General features: G+C 41.7%; 2 protein-coding genes across 4 annotated transcripts in view; one reads left to right on the top strand and one right to left on the bottom strand.

Moving 5' to 3' along the window:
* Nucleotides 1–24,915, bottom strand: part of RPRD1A (regulation of nuclear pre-mRNA domain containing 1A) — a 1,137,547-nt gene that overhangs the window by 719,781 nt on the left and 392,851 nt on the right. The window lies entirely within an intron of this gene.
* FHOD3 (formin homology 2 domain containing 3) overlaps nt 1–24,915 on the top strand; it is a 514,974-nt gene that overhangs the window by 487,635 nt on the left and 2,424 nt on the right. For both annotated transcript variants that reach the window (XM_049769642.1, XM_049769643.1), the window contains 4 exons: nt 3,003–3,193; nt 10,459–10,651; nt 17,273–17,444; nt 18,539–18,700. In XM_049769642.1, coding sequence (XP_049625599.1) covers nt 3,003–3,193; nt 10,459–10,651; nt 17,273–17,444; nt 18,539–18,700 — 718 coding nt within the window. The remainder of the gene's footprint in view (nt 1–3,002; nt 3,194–10,458; nt 10,652–17,272; nt 17,445–18,538; nt 18,701–24,915) is intronic.

Below are 24,915 nucleotides of genomic sequence, written 5' to 3' on the forward strand. Positions count from 1 at the left end.
GGACTAACTCCATGAGAGCAAGTCTGACATTCTGTCTAAATTTCCATCATCTTGGTCTTATTTATTGAGCCACCCAGAATGAATAATACTTTTTACTGTGAACTCCTGGTTCTTTCCCAGATCTCCTGCTAGTAAAGGTCTGCTTGTTTTCAAATGAAGGATACTGGGCTTTTCATCTTGAAGGATTATATCAAGACATTTGTACCACATTTGGGAAGTATTATATTACCTATTCTGTGTGCTTTACACCCAGCCTCCTTTCTGTGGCTATCCCTGAGCTGTTCACAACATCCTAGGCTGATGTTATAAGACTTGACTTGGTGGCTAAGTAATAATAAAACATTTAGGGTATTTTCCTTGCATATTGTTGACCTTAGTGTGATCACTGACGTCCCATTTAGTACCCTAGCACCACTAGCATTAATTCCTGAATGCAGAGCCCAGAGAAACCCAGTAGTTTGGCCCAAAAGTCTAAACAAAAAAAAAAAAAGAAAGAAAGAAAAGACTTGACTGGTTTATAGTCCTTATGTCTTCTACACACATGCTGGATGGGACCCACATGAAACAGTTCTCAAGAAAGCTCTTCCTGGACAGCACTTCTTTCTCACTACAGGACACTTCCCCACCCCTGGGATTTGTTAGGAACTAATTACAGGTTGGTTGCTAACCTTCAGTCTGACTTTGGGGAGATTAGGCTTGGGTCCCAGGTAGCCTGTTTATGGTTAGCAACTGTTATTTAACCTCTCTGTGTACATTCGTTTCTCATCTCTGAAATGGCCCTAGAAACATTCATGGAGTGATTTGGAAGGATCTAATGTACCAATTGGGGCAAACTCCCAAATATGCTAATAAGATGCCACATTAAGCTTGTTCCTCAAGCATTCAAAGTGCTCCCAATCTCTGCCTAGCTTCTATTGTCAATGAGATTTCCCCCCCTGCAATCACCTAAATATATTACAGTTGAATCTTTTCTCTAAAAGGAAAAATAAGGAATCATCTCTCTCACTGTGTCTGCTAAACATTCTGTACCCATTGTGGCATGGGCCAAGCACTGTCAGGTCAAACTAAATACAGCTGCTTGATACATGTCTGAACTGAAGTGAATATTATTGAATTTTTGGTGAGTACAGTTAGAGAAATAACTACACTAACAACTAGCATGACATGGTAGTGAGTGAGAGGAATAGATTACCTATCTCAAATACAGGCAGGGTGAGGGAGGAGGACGATGAGGGACATTGGTGGTGGGAATGTTGCACTAGTGAAGGGGGTGTTCTTTTATGACTGAAACCCAATTACAAACATGTTTATTGTCATAGTGCTTAAATAAATATTTTAAAAAGTTTTAAACGGCATGAATATTTTCATGAATTAAGGCCACTGTGGACATAAATGAGAACCAGTCTGGAAAGTTATACTTAGAATTATCGCAAATGGTTCCGAACCTCCTTGACCTGATAGATATTACTTTTAATTAATTCCAGATAATCCGGAGCTTTTATTGGATTTATTCCTTGAATTGTTTAGTCCTTTAAATCTGCATTTCTTATTCTCTTGGCTGAATACCGGGTAATTTTCTCTGTTCTATTGTGATACAAAAAAGTGAAGTCTTTACTAAACTAGACACAGGATTTCTCTGACTTGAAGAAAACCATTGTGCTCAAGTTCCATAAAGTCCTTGATTACCCAAATGCCAGGACTCTGCCTAAACTTGCCTTCTGGTTTTGACCCTTTTATACTCAAGAAACCAAGGACATGCACTATCTTGCTTGGCCCCCCTGGGGCATCCCCTCTGCTGAGTGGGTCCTATCTGGTGGCAAATCCTCTCCTGGAATGAATTAATCTTCTTTATTGATTTACTAAGGTTAGAAATGGAGGTCTGAGGCATATCAGTCTTTGTTCTTAGACCATAGTCAGCAGCTTCTAAGCATCTTCTTTATAACAGAGGGGCTGGCGAGAGGAAAGATGGGGGGTTGAAGGGGGATTCTGTATATCCTAAGTGCTTAGAATGACTAGTTTCTACAATGAGGCTTCTTTTTGGGGGGTAGAGGTGCTCAGAAACCCAGGGGCCTTAGCCAACCAGACCAACGATTTCAAAATGTGTAGGACTGGGGCCAGAGAGATAGCATGGAGGTAGGGCATTTGCCTTGAATGCAGAAGGATGGTAATTCGAATCCTGGCATCCTATATGGTCCCCTGAGCCTGCCAGGAGCGGTTTCTGAGTGTAGAGCTATGAGTAACCCCTGAGTGCTTCTGGTGTGACCCCAAAATCAAATAAAATGTGTAGGACTGAGGATATGGTGGTGCTGCTCAGACACTGTAGTGTTGGGGATTACCCCAGCCACCCTGGTAGCCCTATATTTATGCATCTGACCTCCAATGAACCTTCTTGAGAACAGTAACAGTAACAGTATGGTCTCATTTGGCATTTACCATGTTAGAACATGGTATGAGGACTGGCATACCTTACATGAGTGTTGACTGAATGAGTAAATAGGCAGATAAATGATTTATTATACAGTATAAAAAAGGTCATGATGGATTGAAGATGGCTGCCCTTTGCTGTCTCCCACATATCTAAGCCTTCATGTAGGACTATGGTATGTACCTTTGACTTTAAGTGAAATATCTCTGAGGAACAAAAGGACTCTTGAAAGAATTTATGAGACATCTGTTCAGATCATCTTGTACTAAGGCTCCTTAATATCATATTTAATTTACAGTTCCCAAAGACTTTTCTAAGATTACTCCAAATATGGCATCGAAAAAGAGGTGACACTTGTATTGGGTTCATTTAAGAACAGTTTTATCACTAAATAATTTGATGTAGAGATAATGAAAAATACACATGTGGATGATTTTTAGGCCATAAATATGTTTGTATTTCAAGATGTAAATTTGATTTTGATGTTTGTTTCTTGCCAGAGGCAATTGGGTTTCCTGGTTCAGGTCGGTGTCCAGTGGTTTCAGTACGTTTGCAATGTTCTCGCTCTGATTTTCAGGTCGACTTTGATCAACTTCAGGATAATTTATGTCAGATGGAGAGAAGATGCAAAGCTTCATGGGATCACCTCAAGGCAATTGCAAAACATGAAATGAAACCAGTTTTAAAACAACGAATGTCAGAGTTTCTAAAAGACTGTGCAGAGCGAATTATAATCTTAAAAATTGTCCACAGGAGGATAATTAACAGGTAAATGAATAAAGGACTTCATGGAAGATCAGTTAAATGGCACATTAAAAATGTTCTACAAGCCAAGATCTGAAGGTTAAATTTACAAAGTTTGTTCTGTAGATTCTTAGTATATAGTTAGTATACAATCAAAACATATTTTAAGGTTTCCTGGGTATAAAGTTTTTCTCATGCTCACACATCAAATAATAATAATAATATATCATTTCATCAAATCTTGAGATTGGAAGGAATCTTGGAGACAAAGTCATCCAAATACCAAATATCTTTCTTGATTAGGAATTGCCTGTCTAACTTCCTTTTTTTTTTTTTTTTTTTTTTAGTTTTTGGTTTTTGGGTCACACCTGGCAGTGCTCAGGAGTTACTCCTGGCTCTATGCTCAGAAATTGCTCCTGGCAGGCTCGGGGGACCATATGTGATGCTGGGATTTGAACCACCATCCTTTTACATGCAAGACAAATGCCCTACCTCCATGCTATCTCTCCGGCCCCGCCTAACTAACTTCTTTGATAAGTTGATCTTTGGTTCTGTTGAGCAGATTTATGGAGAGCTTACTTTCTGGCAAGGCAAATAAATATGTTAGAAAATTTTCTCCTAGATATAATCATAGTCTTTCACCCATTCATTCAGCAGTGTCTGCTCTGTGCTCCATCAGGCTGGGTTTGGCTGTAGAGCTGTTAACTGATCCAGCCTTTCTCAAAGTCACAGGATCCTAGACCACTGTGGGACTCACAGCAGTGATATATCAGGCTGACCTGGATCACTGGGGATGTAGAAGAGCCTGTGGTCTTCCAACTTCCAGGATCAGGGTATTTTCTACGAGGCACCACCACTTCTGCTTTGTCACAAAGCATGGTCAGAAAGCCCTCACTCTACCCTGTAAAGCTGCATGCTGATTCTTGGTCCCTATAGCTTGTGTCTTAAAAGAGTTAGGTGTTCTTGGGGCAGGAGCAATAGCACAGCAGTTAGAGCATTTGCCTTGCAAGCAGCTGACCCAGGTTTGATCCTCAGCATCCCAGATGGTCTCCCAAGTCTTCCAGGAATAATTTCTGTGTGCAGAGCCAGGAATAAACCCTTAGCACCACCAGGTGTGGCCTGAAAACAGAAAAACAAAAACAAACAAGAGTAGGTGTCCAGATCTTGGCTAGCTTGTGGCCTGATGGCAGTCCCTTGAAAGCAGGCAGGATTATGTACTGTTCTCTTAGGGGATCCTTCCTATAGGGCCCAGACTAGGCTGAGGCCATGGAGACTCAGAGATCTGCAACCCATGCAACAGCCAGGCCTGTGTGAGAGCTTTATTATCATTTTGAAACACAGGTATGGTATTCTCATTTATCCTCCTGTCTTTCATGTTATCGTGGGTTTTTTCCTGTCTTCTTTTCCCCTCCCCCCCTTTTTTTTACCATTTTTATTTCCTTCCTTCACTTTCCTTGAACCCATACAGACTTTTCTTTAAAAAGAATAAGAAAAAAAAAAGCAGACTCTGTTGTCTGCACATAGATCCTTCTCCAGGCTTGTCATTTGTTGCTTTGATAATCATTTCTCCTGGGTCTCAATCCAGATTGTTGAGTCTGGGGGGTGGGAGGTGTAGTGTTCAGATGTCAGGCAGAATGGGGATCAGGATGAGAATCTGCCCTCCAGGTTGACAACTATCCATTAATCAATACTTTGAAATTCAGTTGTTTGACTGTAAATCCCCCTCCCTGTCTGTCCTGCATCTAGACCTTGGAGCTGCCTTTTGGGTAAGAGGACCTTATCAGATATTTTGTCAGATTTCTTACTGAAATCAAAGTACACTGTGTTTTCAACACGCTTTATATGGGAGTGCAGGGAATGTGAGCAGCTTTGGCCTCCATGCTTTGTATGATACAAGCAATTTCCAACTTTAAAGAACTGTTCAAATAAACAAATAGTTTCCACTTGGAAGGTCAAGAAACTGGAGCAGTTTTAGAAAACTCTTGCAAAGCCATTATGCCTGATCATATTAGCCACTCTACCAAATGGATAAAAAGTTATTTTAGTGAGCTCTTTATCCTTCAGCTATAGTACCTAGTAGAAGGCGAACATCCTTGGCTCTAATGGACCCATTCTCCTTGTTCAGCCGGTCACCTGGCTAAATGCTATTCTTGTGGGACCCAAACCCCATTATGCTCATCCATTTTCTCTTGAGCAGACTGTGATGAAGCCAAAATTCACTGCCTTTACAGTAGTAAAAGAGGTAGAGGATGAAAGGGGGCTCCAGATGGTCACCAAGCAAAGACATAAAAACCACAGAAACAGGTTCAAATGCTGTGTAGTCGGGGCCACATTGTGGAACTGATGAGAATAAGTTGCCTGCTAAAATGAAACTGGGAGCAGGACTCAGAGCTCCACAAATTTATTTTGTATTTCCTTTCCCAACCCACCAAATTCCAAGTAGGCAAACGAGGGGTTTTTGTTGTTGTTGTTGTTGTTTGATTATCAGCAAAATTTTTTATGATAATCAAAGGAGAATTTGATAAGAATTTTTTGATTATCAATGCAATTAGGTTTTCATTTATAGAGTGTCTTGAGGATTTCAGAGGTTGCTTCTGTCATTTTGATTTGAGACATTCACAGAAGTGCTTAGTGAATCATGTGTTACCAGAGAGTGAATCCAGGCTTTCTGCATGGAAAGCCTTTGTGCCTGTGTCCAGCAGAATCCGTTTTTCAAAGAAGGAACTATTAACTGGTGCTGCTCTGCAGCTCTCCAAGTGTCAAACTGTTTGTCCATTGTGAATTAACTCAACTTTCACAGGTATCAAAGCTGTACCTTTAATCTCATGACCCCAAAATGAAAAGAGAAAATGCCCTTTATTTCTCCATTCACTTAGCTCGGCTTCCCTCATGATTAGTAGCCCGGGACTGACCAATAATAAAAATATTAGTGTCCTGAATGCCTTATCTTGGGGAAAAATTTGACTCCCCACTTCTTTCCCAGTAGCCTTTGGAAAGTGCAGTGATTCCCCCCTGCCCCCATGTTTATACTGTAAAAGGGCAGGTTCTTAGATGATTGGACCATCAGAAACATCACCAGCTCCCACATAGGCAGGGCAGATTCTGCCTAACTACTGCCTCTGATTGGCAGCTGAAAGGGTAAGTTAAAGAGTCTTTCCCTTTTGATGCCAACTTCTCATTAGTCCATGCAACTCTGCACACAGCAGCTTCCATGTTCCCCAACAAGCATCTTACCTGGTGCAATGGGGCTGTGCATCCTCTTTGTCTCCTCAACTCCAGTGCTGCCCTTGAACTTTGCCCCAGTGCTCCCTTTTGCTCTGGAAGCACTCTACACTGCCCCGGGTGCTCCTGAGGAATGGGAGTCTCTTTGACCTTCGGCATGTCTGTAGACTATCAGCAGACTTCTCCCCATTCCAGGGCCTCCGCTCCCCCCCCCCCACACACACACCACCTTTTCTAATCCCCTCACTAAAGTATTGAGCATTTCTGCCTCCTGCTGCTATATAATGGGTCCTTTCTTAATTATTCCAGTGTGTCCTACTCTTGATTAAGGAGCAGACAATCCATTTTAGGCAAAACCTGGCTTGCAAAAGCTGTTCTTAGCTAAGAAATCTTGTTCTGAATGTCTGCACTTTAGCCTTCCCCCTTCCTGTCTGTGCTGCTGCTCTGACAGTGATGTACTCATGGCATACAAATCCCTCCTTTATTCCCATAGATCATTCAGCTGCAATTACTTTGTGACAGGCATGGAGAGAGGAGGGCCACGTGCAAAGGAAGACCTGGTGGGAACTGGCATTCTAGGGGAGCAACAAGTAGACAACACCCACACTGGTTCTATCATCCCAGCCCTCTCCATTTTGAGAAGAGCACCATATTCAGGAGCACACCAATGGGAGGGATAGAGGATAAACAACAATGTTTGGCTTGTGCCTCATGACACTGATAAAGAGAAACCAGGCCCTTCCAAAGCACAGACCTTCATTTCACATGTCCCTGTAACTATCAACTCAATGGACACAAAGGCTTGAAATGCTCGCTTTCCTTAAAAGACTTCCTTTGCCCTTCTGAAGGAAGTAGAAGTATAGTCTAGAGGGGCAGGAAGTGATAATTAGTTGCTGTTTAGTGAATAGGAGTGTTAGTGAAAGCTTCTCTGAGGAAGGTTAGGAAGAGAGACTGTGGTTGAACCAGATGTCCATGCAACTATCTCAGGTAAAATGTAATGGACATTAGGAATCTGCTGGCCACTGGCATCTGCCGGCCCATAGCCCTCCCAGCTCAGAGGCTTCCCTGCTCCATGAGCAGCTCTATCATTAGAGGACTCAGCTTGGCCGTCTCCATGTCACCCAGAGGTGCCTGACATACCACATGAGAGGACTGAGGCCCTGTGATGGATTTTTCAGGGTCCACAAGGAATTAGTGAAGTTGCTGTCATGGCATATGAAAGCAGAGCAGTAGTGGGGCTAAAGCAGTGGATCTGAGAAGTGCCACGTTCCGGCTGTTCATTTGCTGTGGTGCACTTGTTCCCACTTTGACACCATTCTGCACATTTGTATAAAAAGTTTTCTTTGTAATGAAAACAAACAGGGCTTCTTCTGTCTGAACATATAGCAACTCTGCTGGGGCACAGAGCAACCCTGTGTTCGTTTTAGAATGGACTTTCCCTGGTAGCTGAGTTCCTTCCTCTGTGCTCTGTGAGGCTTCCAGTTGCACCACCTCTTCACACAAACTTGTGTTTTTTGTCTTTTTGTTGAGAACCATTCTGAGTGTGGAGTCGAGCCTTACTGAGCTTTTAATTGGCAGTCCTTGAATGATTAATGACCCTGAGCTGCTTTTCAGGTGCTAATTAGCTACTTTATTATTTTTTTTCAGGAATTCATGGCCTGTACCCATTTTTAAAAATTCATCTTTTCTAATGTGAAGCTGTAGATCTCTTTATATGTTTTGAATACAAGTCTCTTGACAGACATGAACTGGATTAAATTTTTTTATTAAATCACTATGAGATATAGAGTTTAAAAGTTGTTGATAGTTGAATTTTGGTCATAGAATGTTTCAACACCCGTCCACTTCACCAGTGTTCATTTTCCACCCCCAATTTCCTGTTACCCTCTTGTCCCCACCCCACCCCCAGCCTACCTCTATGGCAGACACTTATCCCTCTCTCAGTTTCTTTTTCTCCTCCCCATCTTCTCTTTCCTTTTTTTCCTCCTCCTTCCCCTCTCCCACGGTTTTTTAGGCATGGTGGTTTGATTGCAATTATTTTAATTCACATGGACTTTCACTTTTTTGATTTGGGTTTTGGATCACACCAATGATGCTCAGGGGTTGCTTATGGCTTTGCACTCAGGGATCACTCCTGGTGATGGTTGGTCCTGGGGGGCCTGTCTGGTATGCTGGGGACCAAATCCTGATAATATGTTAGGCAAGTGCCCTACCATTGCATTATCACTCTGGCCACCTGACTTCCACTCTTTTTTTGGGGGGGTGGTTTTGGGGTCACACCTGGCAGCTCTCAGGGGTTACTCCTGGCTCTATGCTCAAAAATTGCTCCTGGCAGGCTCGGGGGACCATATGGGATGCCAGGATTTGAACCACCGTCCTTTTGCATGCAAGGCAAATGCCCTACCTCCATGCTATCTCTCCAGCCCCACTGGCTTCCACTCTTGATTATACCGTTGGGTGCACAAAATTTTTAAATCTTGATGAAGTACAATTTATCTGTGTTTTTCCTTTTGGTTGCTTGTAATTTTAATTACAAAAATTTTAACTACGAAATCTTGCATAATCTAAAATTGTGATAGCTTATATGTTGTCTTGGCAGTTGAATAATTTTAACTAGCATGTTTGGTCTTAAAAACATTTTTCAAAAAAGTTTTTTTCTTCTTTTGTGTTGCTGAAACATTGAATGTCTATAACTCAACTGTAAATAACTTTGTAAATCATATGCTTTGAATATATTTTTTATTTTTATTATTTATTTATTTATTTAGTTGTTTTTTTTTGGCCACACCCAGCATTGCTCAGGGGTTAGTCCTGGCTGTCTACTCAGAAATAGCTCCTGGCAGGCACGGGGGACCATATGGGGCACCGGGATTCGAACCAACCACCTTTGGTCCTGGATCGGCTGCTTGCAAGGCAAACACCGCTGTGCTATCTCTCTGGGCCCTATTTTTTTAATTTTAAAAAAGATACTGCCACTCAGGGCTTCAGCTCTGATCATGGATCACTTTTGGTAATGATCAGGAGATTGTACATGCTGCTGGGGTTTGAAACTGAATATGCAACTAGCAATGCAAGATTAAACACATTTTTCTTTATTATTTATTATGCATATTTATTATAAATATATGCCTTATGCTTTATTCTTTCTAACCACAGTAGACAATGTCTCCCATTTGAAAACCAACCCAAGTCTGTCGATATGGCTCCCTGGTAGGGTAGAGCCCTACGTGTGAAGCAATGTGTATATGTTTGAAGCCTTGGTTTGATCCCTGGCTCTGCATGGTTGCCAGAGCATTACGGCCTAAGACCCAAAACCAAAACCTCCTAAAAAACAAATCTGTATTCAAGTTGAAAATCACCCTGATCAAAGCCTAAAAGTTTTAGATCTACTAGTGATAATATCATTTATTTTAATATGTTCTATATAAAAATGTCTGCTTCTTATTGTCTTTTCTCTTTTTCAGTGATGACTAAATATTGAATATTTTACAAAAATAGTGATCAAAAGAATTCAGTAATTATAATTGTAATTTAAATAGCTGCAATGGGTTTCTTTTGTGTTAATTTAATGTGTCCTGATTAAGATTATATGTAGTAATACAAGAGAACATTTCAAAATGTTTACTCAGAGGAAATTTTATAAGCATTTTAGAACCCATTCATTACCATATTATTCATAACATCTGCATGTCTAGTCCAGTAGTTCTTAAAACATATTCCCCAGGAATTTCCAGCAGCATTTCTTTATTTTTTATTTTACATAATTAGAAATAGTTCACTACTTTCCTTCAAATAGTACTTTATCATTTTTTGAGATTTTATATATTTTAAACAACCAGTAAAATGCAGATAAAAGAAAGATCACGACTTAAAATCCTACCACTGAGGATGGTACCACTTCCCAAATATGAAAAAAAATTGAACTTCTGGTTACATTTTCACATGAAAATAGACTCCCAGTTCCAGGGGTAAAGAAGTATGTCTTTGGCTGATTAGTTTCTTACTAAAAATTGTTAGACTATTGATTCTTGTCTTAAGGTTATTGCCAGTCTTGGTTCTCATTGCAGGTTCCATTCCTTTTTGCTCTTTATGGGCCATCCGCCTTATGCAATACGGGAAGTGAATATAAACAAGTTCTGCAGGATCATCAGTGAATTTGCACTGGAATATCGGACAACCAGGGAAAGGGTTTTGCAGCAGAAACAGAAAAGGGCCAACCACAGAGAAAGAAATAAGACCAGAGGGAAGATGATCACTGATGTAAGTTTCATGAACACACAGTTGTTTGTGTCTTTTATTTTTATTTTTTATTATTTTTTGTTTTGGGATCACACCCAGCAGCTCTCAGGTGTTACTCCTGGCTCTATGCTCAGAAATTGCTCCTGGAAGGCTCAGGAACCATATGGGATGCCGGGATTTGAACCACCATCCTTCTGCATGCAAAGCAAATGCCCTACCTCTATGCTATCTCTCCGGCCCCCTTATTTTGAAAGTACTCCCAACCAAAAAAAAAATCCCAGCTTAGTGTCTGCATTTTTGTTTGTTTGTTTTTAAGCCACACTTGGCAGCATTCAGGTGTTCCTGTCTGTGTGCTTAGAAATTACTCCTGCAGGGGCTGGAGAGATAGCATGAAGGTAGTGCATTTGCCTTGCATGCAGAAGGACGATAGTTTGAATCCAAGCATCCCATATGGTCCCCCGAGCCTGCCAGGAGCGATTTCTGAGCTTAGAGCCAGGAGTAACCCCTGAGCACTGCCAGGTGTGACTCAAAAAACAAAACAAACAAACAAACAAAAATAATAATAATAACTTCTGGCAGGCTCGAGGGACCATATGGGATGCCGGGGATCAGACCCAGCTGCATACAAGGCAAATGCCCTATCTGTTGTGCTATTGCTCCAGCCCAGTGTCTGCATTTTCTTTTTGTTTTAGCATTTAAAAAAAACTCTCATTTGATTAGTTCTCTTAAACTGTTTCTCAACAGATCAGTTTAAACCAGCTATATACCCAAGAAGTAGAAAGATGTATCTAGTGGAGGGCTTATAACCTTACGTATGGTATTGTAGGATGCCCACCTTGAATGTCTGATCCCATTTGTAATTCTTGTAATATAGATAATATTGTAAAAGAAAAGAGAAAAAAGGTAGTGCCACTCATCAGAGGAAGAAACATTATTGATTTGGAATTAAGGATTTGAATTCTCTTAATAAAGAATATAACAAATCAGTTGATACATAGATGACCCACCCATTCTAGGCATTATCTAGAGAAAGAAATAATTGATGTGATCGTCTCAAAGACATAATCTGATGGGCTTCTTAGTCACAGAATATCAAATAGGAAAAGATTCCCCAGAATAGAGAATTGAGTCCTGTAGTCCCTGCATTTCTTACACCCTTCCCCACTCAGGGCTTTTCCTTCAACTTCATCCTTCAGCCCTAAATCCTTCTTAGGCATTAGTTGCAATGGTCATTCAGATGGAAAATGCTTCTTAAATGTAGAGAAAGGTATACATGGAGATACCAGACAGAAACAAAGACACACAGTACAGGAATCTCATTCTGATGGCCATTATGATTCTTATCCCATCCATTGATGTATATTTGAGAAGTGCATTGGCATTTAGTGACTTAGGGAATTAAATAGGTAAAACTGGTAAGGGATAGGGAGTACCATCATCTTGAGAGTTGCAAACAACAACTCAGTCAGATAGATTTCTTTTCGGAAGAACAGAGTCCATTAAGAAGAAGTCAGGATTCTTAGAGAGTACTCAATGGGCTGAGCACATGCTTTGCAAAATACTGGAGGCCTTGATTCAGTTAGTTCAATCCACAAAGTCTCCCTCAGCCATCCAGCATGACTGTCAGAAGTGGATCTGAAGCTCTGTGAAGTATTACCAAAAACTAAAACAATAAAAGACAATGTCAGTGGGGCCGGAGAGATAGCGTGAGGTAAGGCGTTTGCCTTGCATGCAGAAGATGGTGGTTCGAATCCCGGACTCCCATATGGTCCCCCGAGCCTGCCAGGAGCGATTTCTGAGTGTAGAGCCAGGAGTAACTCCTGAGCGCTGCTGCGTGTGACCCAAAAAACACACCAACAAAAAAGACAATGTTAGTAAGGCTTCCTCCTAGGCCCAGATGGGTGTTGGTTGATGTTGGAGAAATAGAAAAATACTGTTAACCATGTTCTTGAGGGGCCTGACCTTCATATGGAAATAAAACATATTGAAATTAGTGGCCACTTAGAGCCATTCTCAAGAGCATCAGGGACCATTTTCACCACCCAACCCAGCCAGATCTGTTTTCATGGAATTCCCAGAGTCCTTAGGGGGGGTGCTCTTATCTTTTCTGTAGCAGAGGCCATTTCTCCCAGGCACTTCTGAAGATCAGTTCCATCTTCTTTGCCTCTGTCTCCTCTCCTGAAATTTGTCTTCAATTGAATCTTTGGCTTACTGGAAGATAACAACTCGGGAAACAAGCTGTGGTCCACATTTTATTCTAAAATAGTCTTGTAAAAAGTTTTAAAATAGGATTACTTATTTATTTATTTATTTTTTGGAAATAAGACACATTGGGGAGTGAAAATTGCAAGACCAATATGCTTATAGTTAGGAAAAACATCATAATTGCTTGCCAAATTCTTGAGATACTTTACAGATCCCACTAATTTTTAAATTCTGTCCCTCTGAAAACATTTGGCTTTCCTATTTATAAAAAGGGGTAAAAGTATCTAGTGTGGGGCTGGAGCAATAGCACAGTAAGTAGGCCTTGCACATAGCCATCCCAGGTTCAATATTCAGCATTCCAAATGGTGCCCCAAGCCTACCAGGAGCAATTTCTGAGCACCAAGCCAGGAGTAACCCCTGAGCACTGCTGGGTGGCCTCAAAGCAAAAAAAAAAACAAAAAACAAAAACAAACAAAAAACCCACCACCAACAACACACATACATACTTCCCCCCAAAAAACCCAAAGTATCTCTAGTGTATGTTTGATTCTGAAATATTTAAATTCCTATTAAAATATGTACAGAATATATATAAGTTTTTTAGGGTTTCCAGTCTCAATTTGTTTTGTAGGGGCGGATGTATCATAATTCGTATTGAAAGGTTGCCATCTGCTGGCAGATTAGGATATTGTCCCTTTGAGGCAAAGTACAGTTTCAGATTTTCCCAGGGCTAATACTGAACATCAAGGATGTCAGTGCAATAATGACACTCCTACCCAAGCACATCTTGATCTGGCCAGAGAACAGCAAAGACACAGATTAAATTTCTTACAAGAAAACTAGTCACTTAATTGTGCCCATAACACTACATGTGCTAGAGACCCCAGGGTTAGCTCTATTTTTCAAACTGAACATTAGAGATGGCAGCAAGCATTAGAGGAAATTGTTTCATAAATAACTTATGTAAAATCTAAGTGAAATAGAGATGGTAATGGTAGGCACTTACATTATCCTAAATAAAATATTATTTTCTTTAGTTTGTTTAGTTTTGGAAGGACTACACCTGGCAGTGTGCAGGGTTTAGTCCTGGCTCTCCACTCAGGGATCGTTCCTTCTAAGGTTTGAGGAGCATATTGGGTGCCAGGTATTGAATCTGGATTGGCCACATGCAAGGCAAATAAATGCTCTACTGCTGTACTATTTCTCTAGTCCCAGAAAAGCATTATTTTTGAGGAAAAATAGAAGTCAACTCTGAAGCTACCTTAAAGAGTATGTTGGCTTTGTGTACCTGTCCTTCATTTTCCTGTTTTTTTTTTTTAATGCAAAGCCCTTCTTTCTTATATTTCTTTTATTTCTCAAATAAAATTGGTACAAAGCTAAGAAACTCCTGATCTTTGTATTAGAAACTGATTCTAAACAAAACAGTAGCACAGATCAAGCAGTTTGAGCCCTTTCAGCTATTATTTATACTTGGAAATTTGTTGTTCACATTATCAACCTTATACTCCGCCTCAGGAGCAGTAGTGGTAACCCTGGGTAAGGCTTTTTCCCTCTTTCTTCTTCTGATTTTCTGTGATAAGGAAATTATTCATGCCAGAGTAGTGGTAGAGTAGATGAGGTGTTTGCCTTGCATATGGCAGACTCCAGCACCAGACCTCTGAGCACAGTTGGGCATGATCCAAAAGCAAAACAAAAAAGGGAAAATAAAAAGAGGCTGACTTAGGGGACATCGAGAGAGCTAGAAAGTTGTATATGCAGTTTCTTTCACAGATACTACTAAAAAATGACAACTTCCCTGGTTTAATAAATTAGCTTAAGGAGCAAGCCTATATATAGCCATAAATGAGGACTGTCATCTCTGGGACAGTCTGGAATGTGGTGAACTGGAAGCATTTTATCAATTCAGTTCCCTCAAACTTTATTTCATTCTCAAAAAGACTCTGTCTAATTTGCTGTTTCTCCTTGTAAGTAGGTGGAAACACTTAAATTGAGTGTGGCTAATTGTCATAATTTATACTATTTTTAGGAAGGTATGTTTAATTCAAAGTTATGTTGATTTTTCTGATGACAGTTATGAGTATGGCAGTTCAGAGGCCAGAGAAATACTGCAGCAATTAATGTATTTACCTTGAACAAGCCCAACCCAGTTTAATCCCCAGCACTACATATGGTCCCCTGAGTCCATGGGACATAGTAATTATTCCTGAGCCAGAGCCCTGGCATAGCTGCATGTGGTCCAGTCTACCCCTCCGAAGTAGGGAGGGCCATTTTAGGCATTATAAATCTTAAAATGTGATGAATTCACTACATCCTGCAACCTGGATTGAACCCAGGATGGCTGCACCCAAGGAAAATGCCATACACACTGGCCCAATAAGATTTTTAAGGGGATTTAATTTCATGTCTCTGGAATTAAGGATGAAAAGGAATAGGAACTATTCTGTTTGGCCTATAGTGACAGTACAGGGAAGAATCAACAGAGGTAAAGACCCAGAAACCTAACAGAGGTTTCCAACCTAACACTTAGATAGGGAGGGGGATGGGGTGGCAGGTGATAAGCAAAAAAGGCAGCTGCCTGCAGAGCCATGCCAGCAGGACATGACCAGGGCACGCTGACTGGCAGTCTGAGGGCATGCTGAGGGCAGGGAACCAGAGAGACTGGATATTAATTTCACCATCTCAGAAGATTGGCCTGGAGTTCTGTAACACCTTCCTGAATTTACTCAGAACTGGTCTGGGGAGTCATGGAGGGAATGACTGGTGAGGATGTCATGGTGAGGATGGCAACACGATGCAGTAGGACCTTGCACCCTTCCAAATCAAGAGGGCGTACGCAAGTAGTGAAGCCCATTTCTTTATTTAGAATTGAATGTGACATTGGGTGATGCCATTTTTGCTGATTTCTGTGCTTTCTAAGAATCACTTCTATCTTTTTCCATTCTTTCCCGTCCTCTCGGGTAGACTGACGAAGAGGATGAAGTTGAGGTACGACTATTTATGAACAGAAACAATGCCACATTCTAGGGTGTGCTCTAGAGCTAACATAGCAGCATGAGCAGTCAGCACCATTTAGTGCTTTAAACCATGCATGGACATTTTCTGGACGCTTCCCAGTGGGGTCACTAACCTCCTTACCCATCATGCTGTGTGTGTGTGTGTCAGGAATGAAAGAGCTGACTGCATTTTCCAAGCTTCCCAGAGTCTTAGACTTTGTCAAGAGTGATTGACTCAGCTGGAAAAGTGGAAAATTTCCCCTCCACCCCATCTGATCCCTTTAGAAACTCAAATCTGAAACTAGTATTCTAGAAAAAACATAGGAAGAGCCCTCAAATCAAAGAAAAGTGGGGCAGTAAGTGACTAAAGTCCAGGCCAGAGCAGAGGGTCCTGCCATGGGAGGCCTCTGACTCAGGTCAGTTCTCTGTGCTGGCATCTCCGAGATCCCTTGGGATGAGCATGTGCAGGTGTGGCGTGGCAGAACCCCTTTGGCTGTCCCTGGGGAAGATGCCAGAACCAGAGTGTGAGTCAGAGCCCTGGGAGAGAGAGGGGCTGACTTGCACATGGCATAAGCCACAGATCTGTCCTGGCCTTGGGCCTTATGCTGAGACACTGGATGAAAAGAGGAAGCCAGGAATTTATAGAGCTGCTCTTTGCAGATGTCAATCTGACATTTCATTTTTCATGCAGATGTCTAGCATGTGAAGACACATGGCCTAATGTTCTAGCGATCTCCTGTGAGGCATATAGATGCATGTTTAGGCTCAGCTAGAATCAGCGAGTATCGTGTGTGTGTGTGTGTGTGTGTGTGTGTGTGTGATGCTTATTAAAACCACTAAATTGTGGGCACAACCAGACGTTGTGAGTATTGGCCAAAATCAGTTTCTGCATGCATTTTTGTATCCTGTTCTGATCTGGGCCCTGAAGTCAATCTTTCTGGGAACTTTTTAGTCACTTAAGCTTGGAGGTCCTTTGTTTCCTTCTAAAGGGAGACATATCTGCCGTCTCAGTGACTGACTGAATCCCATTTAAAAAGTTCCATGAACATAACGGGCACAGAAGAACATTGCTAGCATTACATTGAACAAAAGAACAGTAAGGCTTGTTGCACTTGATCATGAACAGAGCATATTTCAATTGTCATACCAGGGTGCTAGGAACAGTTTTGGTTTCTGAATTTTTCCTCCAGAGATGCTGTTAGTGGGCTGGACGGGGATTGCTGTGGGGCGTTTCTGTTGAAAGCAAGGGCTTTTCCTTCTGCTTGGAGGACCCGTCCGTAGAGCAGTGGCAACCTCCTTGGCTGCCAGACACTCTGCAGACAACATAGGGCCTGTCACAGACAGAGGCAAAGGCTCAGCGACCTGGTGGTCCCCCTCCGTTGTTTGAACTTGAGTTGGCTTTTGCAAAGGAAACTTCACGATTTAACCTGCTGTGTTTTCACAGTCAGGCAAGTTCTCCAGCAGTTCGCCAGCGCCCCCGAGCCAACCCCAGGGTCTGAGCTACGCCGAGGACGCTGCTGAGCACGAGAACATGAAGGCGGTGCTGAAGACCTCGTCCCCGGCCTTGGAGGATGCGACGCCTGTCGGAGTGCGCCTGCGTAGCCGGGCCAGTAGAGGTAACTGCTGCCAGCAGCTTTCTCTGTGCTTGGAGGGCTGTCATGGATCACAAGGGCATGGCAGTGAATTCAGTCGGTGTGTTTCTGCAGAGGCTTGAACTTGCCTTTCCACTGTGAAACAATAGTACTTTCCCTCACTCTGGCTTTTGGACCCAGTTTCATCTCAAAGCAAGCAGTACTCCACAAAGTCAGGGTGAATTCATTCGTAGAAGAGGAATTCTTGTGAAGGAGCCTTCTTGCAGTAAGACAGGGCTTGGCAAATTGCTGGCCAAATCGCTTTAGCCTTTTACTTCCTAAGTCTGAGCCAATCACAAACACATATTCTCATTCGCACACCGATTGTGGCACTTGTGACAGTATTGGGGCACATTGTGAGGCTTTTCACGCTATTACAGAAAGAAGTCTAGGTCAAGGAAATTCACTCTTGAGTACATTGTATAGCATCATTCAAAAATACAAGCCTTATGAAGAGATTTCACAAGGAAGCTATCTGACATATAAAGATAGCATTAGCTTATTGGGGAGAAAAACAAAGCTAACTAACCTTGCTAAGAACTCCTGTTTTAGTTGTTTTCTTCTTCCTCATCTATATGCTTTTATACCAGACTTGCAGTTGCACAGTTTTAAACACTTCTGGTCAGGAAAAAGGTGATTACAGCAAAGAAACAATCAATTACCCCTTTGTAGCCAAAGAGAACAGTTCCTGTAAGGATTTTCTAAAGACTGGGCATTCAACAAATAAACAATGATTCCAAATCAAGTTTATGTTTTAGAATTTAGCTGACATCGAGAGACAGACACAGCAACCATGGGTGTGGATGGCTGTGATTGGCTGGTGATTGGTCATCTAGGGGGTGGGAAGATAGAGGGCAGCAGAGACAAGAACAGAGAGGGGTGTGGCATAGTGCTCAGAACATGAATTTGTGACACTTTAGAACCTGGAGCCTAAGAATCCAGGGTCACAATGGTTTCCATGCAGTGGAGTCACTGAACACTGGTTGGGTCAGACCCAGACTTGAACTCTGACTCAGCTGTCCTCCTTTTGACCTAGCCTTGCAAATTTTCCTTCTTTCTGACTTTGATTCATTCTCCAGGATCCACTAGTTCATGGAACATGGGGACTGATGATTCACCCAATGTCACAGATGATGCGGCCGATGAGATTATGGACCGCATTGTCAAGTCAGCCACCCAAGTGCCCAGCCAGCGAGTGGTGCCTCGTGAGAGGAAACGGTCCCGTGCTAATCGGAAATCATGTAAGTGCCTTGGCCACTCAAGAGTCACCCCATTCCCTACCCTATGGCACCTGCCCTCCCACTCTATACGGCTCAGGAAGAGCAGAGGCTCTTGAGACCAGATCTAGTGAATTTTCAGAAGAGCCTGGAGAGTCCACCTGCTTGGCAATAAAAGGCTGAAAGTTTGACAGTTAAAATGGTCATTATGGAAAGTGCCTGCCATTTCCAGATAGCCCGCCTAAGGGAGTCTGAAATTCATGGCTATTCAGGGCCTCCTGACAGTATCTTTATTGACTGACAGCTCCCCATCATTCACCCTGGCTTTTCTCAGGGTGCCATCAGGGTCTCACTGAGTCAAATGATTTATTTTCCAGTTGATTCCTAACCTGCAGAAGAATGATCACTGCACTATAGTTCTTTACTGCCTCTGAGTCTCATCAATTGGCTGGTGGATCAGACCAAATCAGAGTGTTCTCAAAGCTCTAGGCATTTTCCTTTCCTTGGTTTCTTTTTTCATAGTATTTTTTAATGTCAGGATTGTGTGTCCTCTTAGGTTTCCTTAATTTTGATTTTTCATTCAAAACCTATATGTGAACTATCCCATATATGTATGGCTGATGTGCGAATGGTCCTCTTCTGGATGATTCTGCAGGATGGGTCCTGCTGGCTGAACAAGAGAAGGAGTCCTCATCATGCTCTTGACTCTTAGACCCTCTTTCAGAAACTGATCTCTATATGTGCTCACTTGTGGCCACTATGGAAGAAAAGAGCAGAGATTAGAGACTTGTAGTCCGCCCCATTTCTTTCCCTAGGGAACCCAGCTTTCATGCCCCTTTTCTTGTTGAAGAAGGTCAGGCTTCACCTGTGACATGTGACTTTATGGGTTCAAAGTGGCAGTTCTGCAGAGATGTGATCCTTTTAAAGTGTTTAACAATCAACCAACCATTTTCTCAGCTAGGTGAACACTTCAGGCTGCTCACCCTTTTGACAAGCCTGGTTTCTTCATTTTTAAATTTCTTTTTCTTTATAGAACTAGAAGCATGGTTTCTTAATGGAAGAGGTAGAAGTTGTATTCCAGAGACTGCAGGGAAGGAACTCTAGTTCCTAAGAGTCTAGTTTCCTAAGATTCTCAGCCATTCACTCTATTTCTTACGAACTTCTCCCAGGGCATGTGACATACATTTTTTGATTCATTTTTTTTTGAGGCACAATGATTTACTAACATGTTTCAAGCATACATTGTTACTATATCATAGAACACTCAGTCTCAGTGGCCCCACCATAAATATCTCTAGGTCTCTTCACATACGCCCACCTTCTAAAGAGAATGAATAGATGCGGAAGCACTGGGCCAGACCTACTGATGCTCTGGGGGTTGCTCTTGGCTTTGTGCTCAGGTGCAAACCCTGGTGATACTTGGAGGACCATAGTGTGATGCCAGGAATTGAACAAGGGTAGGCTGCAAGAAAGGCAATTGCCTTACTTTCTCTATCATCTCACTGACTCAATTTTTCACACAGATTTAATGTAACAAAATTATTCCTATTGCAAAATATGGAGGGATACTGCCCAACTATTTGTTGCATAGATAGTCATAGGAAAAGAGAATTATAGAATCTGAAAAAAAAAACTGAATTTGACAACAAAGATCGACTCTGTTCTAGGGAAATCTTGAGAGGAATGGTTTCAGCTCTGACTTTGTTTAGGTCTTCGTTTCTGAGGTAGCATTTGAAAACCTTCAGAAAGTTTCCATAAAATTGCCTCCATGTTTTATATTATTTTTTACTTCTCATGAAAATAACTTAATATTCTTTTAAAGGTGATAGGGTATAGATCAAGCTAACAACAATAGACTAGAGACTTTAAAGCAAATGCTCTGGAACACAATAAACTAAAATGACCTTTAATGAGACCAGTGTTTTTCAGCCAAACTTTGGTCTTCTCCATACAACCTCTTTACTCAGCACCTAATTTTTCCTACAGCTCATTAAAGATGTTGACCCCTTCTCTAAGGCATTCACCCAGGTTGAATGGAATATAGAGTAATTAGACACAAGGATAATTAGAGCAAGCCCAGGAGGGAATGGGCCTCCCTAAATAAAGGTGTAGAGTGAATGCTTTTCAGAGAGCTCTCCTGAGGTCTGTAGGGAAGGTGCCACCCTCAGTGCCCATCTAGATGGCAGAAGCATGTAGAGGAACCAGAGCAGCACAGAGCTGACATTGACTCTTGGGCCCAGCTGGGCTTGCTGGAATCTCAGATGGGCTTCAAGATCTAGTACCGAAAGGAAGACTATGAATGGTAGTAAGCATTTTCAACCTCTGAAATCCTTGTTAGGGTCTTGGAGTCAGGGGTAGATTGACACATTCTTGAAAAAGTATTGGAGCAGGGTTATATAAGAGTTTAGGAACTGGGAGAGAGATATAAGGCCTAACCTAAGCATGTGCTATCAGAACTACAATAGACCCTAAATCCTGTCAGGTGGATGTGAATCTAAAATCAGTACACCTGCTGTACTAGAGCCTGATCTGGAGCAGTCCCTGTAGTCTCTGAGACTTTACAGTGGCAAGAAACCCAAGTAAAAGCCTGGTGGGTGGAAAAGGAGCATCTGCAGGAAGAGTTTGGAAGTGTTTGGCTGCACTGAGCAGCTGTCTTGCTGGTCACTTTTTCACTGAAAGGCAAGACTGACTGTGCTTCTTCTACTGTATCTGCATGCTAGGCCCCATTTGAAGCCCAATACAGGATCACAGAGAGAATTAATAAATAGAGGAGTTTGATAATCTGCCTTCCCTGCTTCTGAGAGCTGTTCTTGAATACAAAACCGAATTCTTATAAAGGTACTTTGGAAAGTACCAAGCATCTTATCAACTGGAGGCCATGACTACATATCTTATTTTATTGCTTTGGTTGCAAAGTTAATATGAAATCTATTTTCATGCTCAGGAATTTACACAAACTAGAGTCCAATTCCAACATAAACTTTAAAAGTAAGGCATTTGCCTTGCCTGTAATAGCCTAGAACAGACCACGTTTCAATCCCCGGGCATCCCATATGGCCTCCACAAGCCAGGAGCAATTTCTGAGCGCATAGCCAGGAGTAACCCCTGAGCGTCACGGGGTGTGGCCCCAAACCCCAAATAGACAACTGGGGACCAGAGAGATAGAATAAGAGGTAAAGTCCCTGTAGGTGATCCTGGCTTCATCTCTGGTACCACTTATGGTGCCCCCTAATACCCCTCACCAGGAATTACTCGTAAACAAAGAGAGACAAGATTAGTCAGTTTTTCAGCATCCCTAGATGTGGCCCTTAAACTAAAAATAAATAAATGGGATTGCCTTATAATCTTTACCTTCCTGCCACTAAGTTTCCACCATGACCTCAAACCCCAGAATAATATATCAAAATTATTAAATTAACATGAATGCAGTTCTCCTACCTGACTCAAGTTTTACCAGTTGGTCAGAACATTTCATCAATTCCACTCCCTGCTCCTAACCACTAATTTCTCTTTCTATTCCATGAACCTACTCAACTCCTTCTTAGAACTGAATTGCCATTTCTCCACAGTCTCCCCTAATTTGGAGGGAACATTTCATGGTCTTGACACTCTGGAAAAGTACTAGTCAGATACTATGTAAAAACCTTTGCTTCTAACAGATAAAATTTTACATGGAAGAAGAAAAGGGCAGATAGAAACAAGAAAAGGACACGGTTAAATAATGGACATGTACAAAAAGCAACGAAAAAATGGACATGGGCTAATATTCAATAACACATGAATGAAGAACTATAGGCACACTGGGAGCTACTCAGATGCAAGAAAAGACAAATATCTTGTTATTCGCTGTCAATTGGATGGAACTGGGTGATCTGTTAAAGGAAATAAGGTAGAGGGATAAGAACAAATACTAGATGATCATAATCAACTGGTATATAGAGAGGCAAACAAGGGAATACTCAATATCAAATAAAAACAAACCCTTGGCCTTTAATGACAAAACTGAAATAACCAAAAAGTGAGGCAAGGGGGAGGTAGAGTGAAGAGGCAGAGCAGGAGGATACAAGAGGTCATCTAGAAGTGACACAGGATAGCAGTGAGGAGACTTGAATACCTCGATGGTTTTTGAGGTGCAGTAAACTGTTCATCAAAACCATGAAAAATTAACACTATTATAACCATGTTACTTAAACTCCAGTATTCATTTGGCTTCCAACACACTTTGTAGGATTTACTATTTCATTATAACTCAGGTAGGGGAAATATGGAAAGAAGAATTAAGGTTTTTTTGAGTCTGACATTCCTAAGCTTTGTGTCCACAGTAGAGGTGCCTTGTCAGAGCCCTTGCAGTCACTGCACCATTGTGAGAGCTATCACAAGTACTTGGGACCTTGCTAGCTGCCATTAGCAGCACAGAATATACTCTATAGGAGAATGTGCAGTGGCTGAGAGAAGCATTTTCATGGTCTGTTTTGCTAAGCAGTGTAAGGCAGGTCAACAGCCACATGCGACAGACTGGGGAGCAGAGGCTGCTGCTGGAGCATTCAAGCAGGAAGCATGGAGAAGGGCCCTATGCTATATCCTAAGCCCCTAAGTTATCCCTCAAGACCCACTCTGATGGATGACTTCTATTATACAAGATCTGTGTCCTCTTCAACTATTGACTTGTCCCCTGCTTTGCTCTCTTGGGTCCTTGCCCTCACAGGCAGAGACGTTGCCATTTAAGGGAGCATCCATGGCTTGTCTTCATGTCACACCTTTCAAGTTAATGTGAATTAACTTAGTTTGATAAATATAGGATTGTCATTCCCTAGGTATTTTTATTTGGAGGAGAGGGAAACAATATAATGTGTTCCTGAGGAAATATGTCTGGGAGTCATTAAGACCCAAGGAAATAGGCCCCCACAAATGGGGAAAAGTTTTCTATGGACCCTTTTCCAAGACACACCTGACAAGCAAAGAGACCTTAGCCTGTTATAGTTTTCCCCAGTAACAGAGAATATGTAAGCCCAGACTAGAGGGGGCAGGGAGGGGTCCGTAGGAGTACAGAGTATTAAAACTACAAGTTAACCCTGCTGGTATGTGAATATCTTCAGACAATATTCAGATCATGGATAAGATATTTTAATAGCCTTTGCCAAGATTGAGAAATCATTTATCTTATTTTCTGCTATTAATATTGTTTCTTTCTTTAAGGAGTATGAAAGTTTATTACAAATAGTATTTTTATTGCAGCCCCATAGAAGAAATTCCATTACTCAGTTTTAAATTTGCCTCCAGCCAGAACTCTTGAGCCAAACATTTTGTCTGGATGAGTCTGATGTTCAATCTGGAACCCAGGGAACCCTAGGAGGAGGGAGTGGGTGAAGAGAAGAAGGTTAGTTAACACAGGAATGGCTGCTCATGGCTCTAGAAACTAGTGCTAGACTTGGAGATGGTGTGCTCTGATGTGATTTGAGGGTACTTCTCACAGATTTTTGTATCTGTATAAAATATCCATCTTGGCCAGAAACCCTATTATTAAGAACATTATAAATTATGCTGCCTAAGTAACATTATTTTTAATTCATCCTGATGCTTCTGAGTTTTCTATAAGGGAATTCTGAGTTACATGTTAAGGGTGTAGTGATTTTTGATAAAGTATTTGTAGATTGACCAACTAATACATTAGGTATTGGCCCCTGTTCAGATTGCTGATTCCTCAGAGAGTCATATATCAATAGATATTTCCCTTATTCATTCTACCATAAACGTGGCTATTTTAGATCTTTTTGCCCACAGACTTACATAGGTTTTAACTCAAATTCGAGGTGTGCTGCCTATGGTCATGGAAAGTGGGACCTTTCTCTCTGGTAGGCCTTAGAAAACACAGAGGAGAGAAAGTGAGGTTTAGCAAGTGAAGAAAGTAAGACTATAGGGGGCAAACTTTTCTCGTCTCATTCTGGTCAATAGACTGATGTTTATTTTAGAATGAGAGACCCTGGTTAGGTCAGCAGAACCACACATGATTGCCTATGCACTGCCAGGGGCCACTACCAGGCACAGAGGTAAGAACAGCCCCTGAGCATCGCCCAGGGAGGCCTAGCTCACATCATCCAAAAAAGCTTATGGTAATAGGTAGTAAACCCCAGTTTTTCTAAAACTAGAGAAAATAAATACCCTACACTTCCTCTGATCTCACACGCACTCACTTAGAAACTAAAGCAAATATAGTTAGACAAGCTTTCCAATGAAGGGAC

Source organism: Suncus etruscus, chromosome 3, assembly GCF_024139225.1.
Source record: "Suncus etruscus isolate mSunEtr1 chromosome 3, mSunEtr1.pri.cur, whole genome shotgun sequence".
NCBI lineage: Eukaryota > Metazoa > Chordata > Mammalia > Eulipotyphla > Soricidae > Suncus > Suncus etruscus.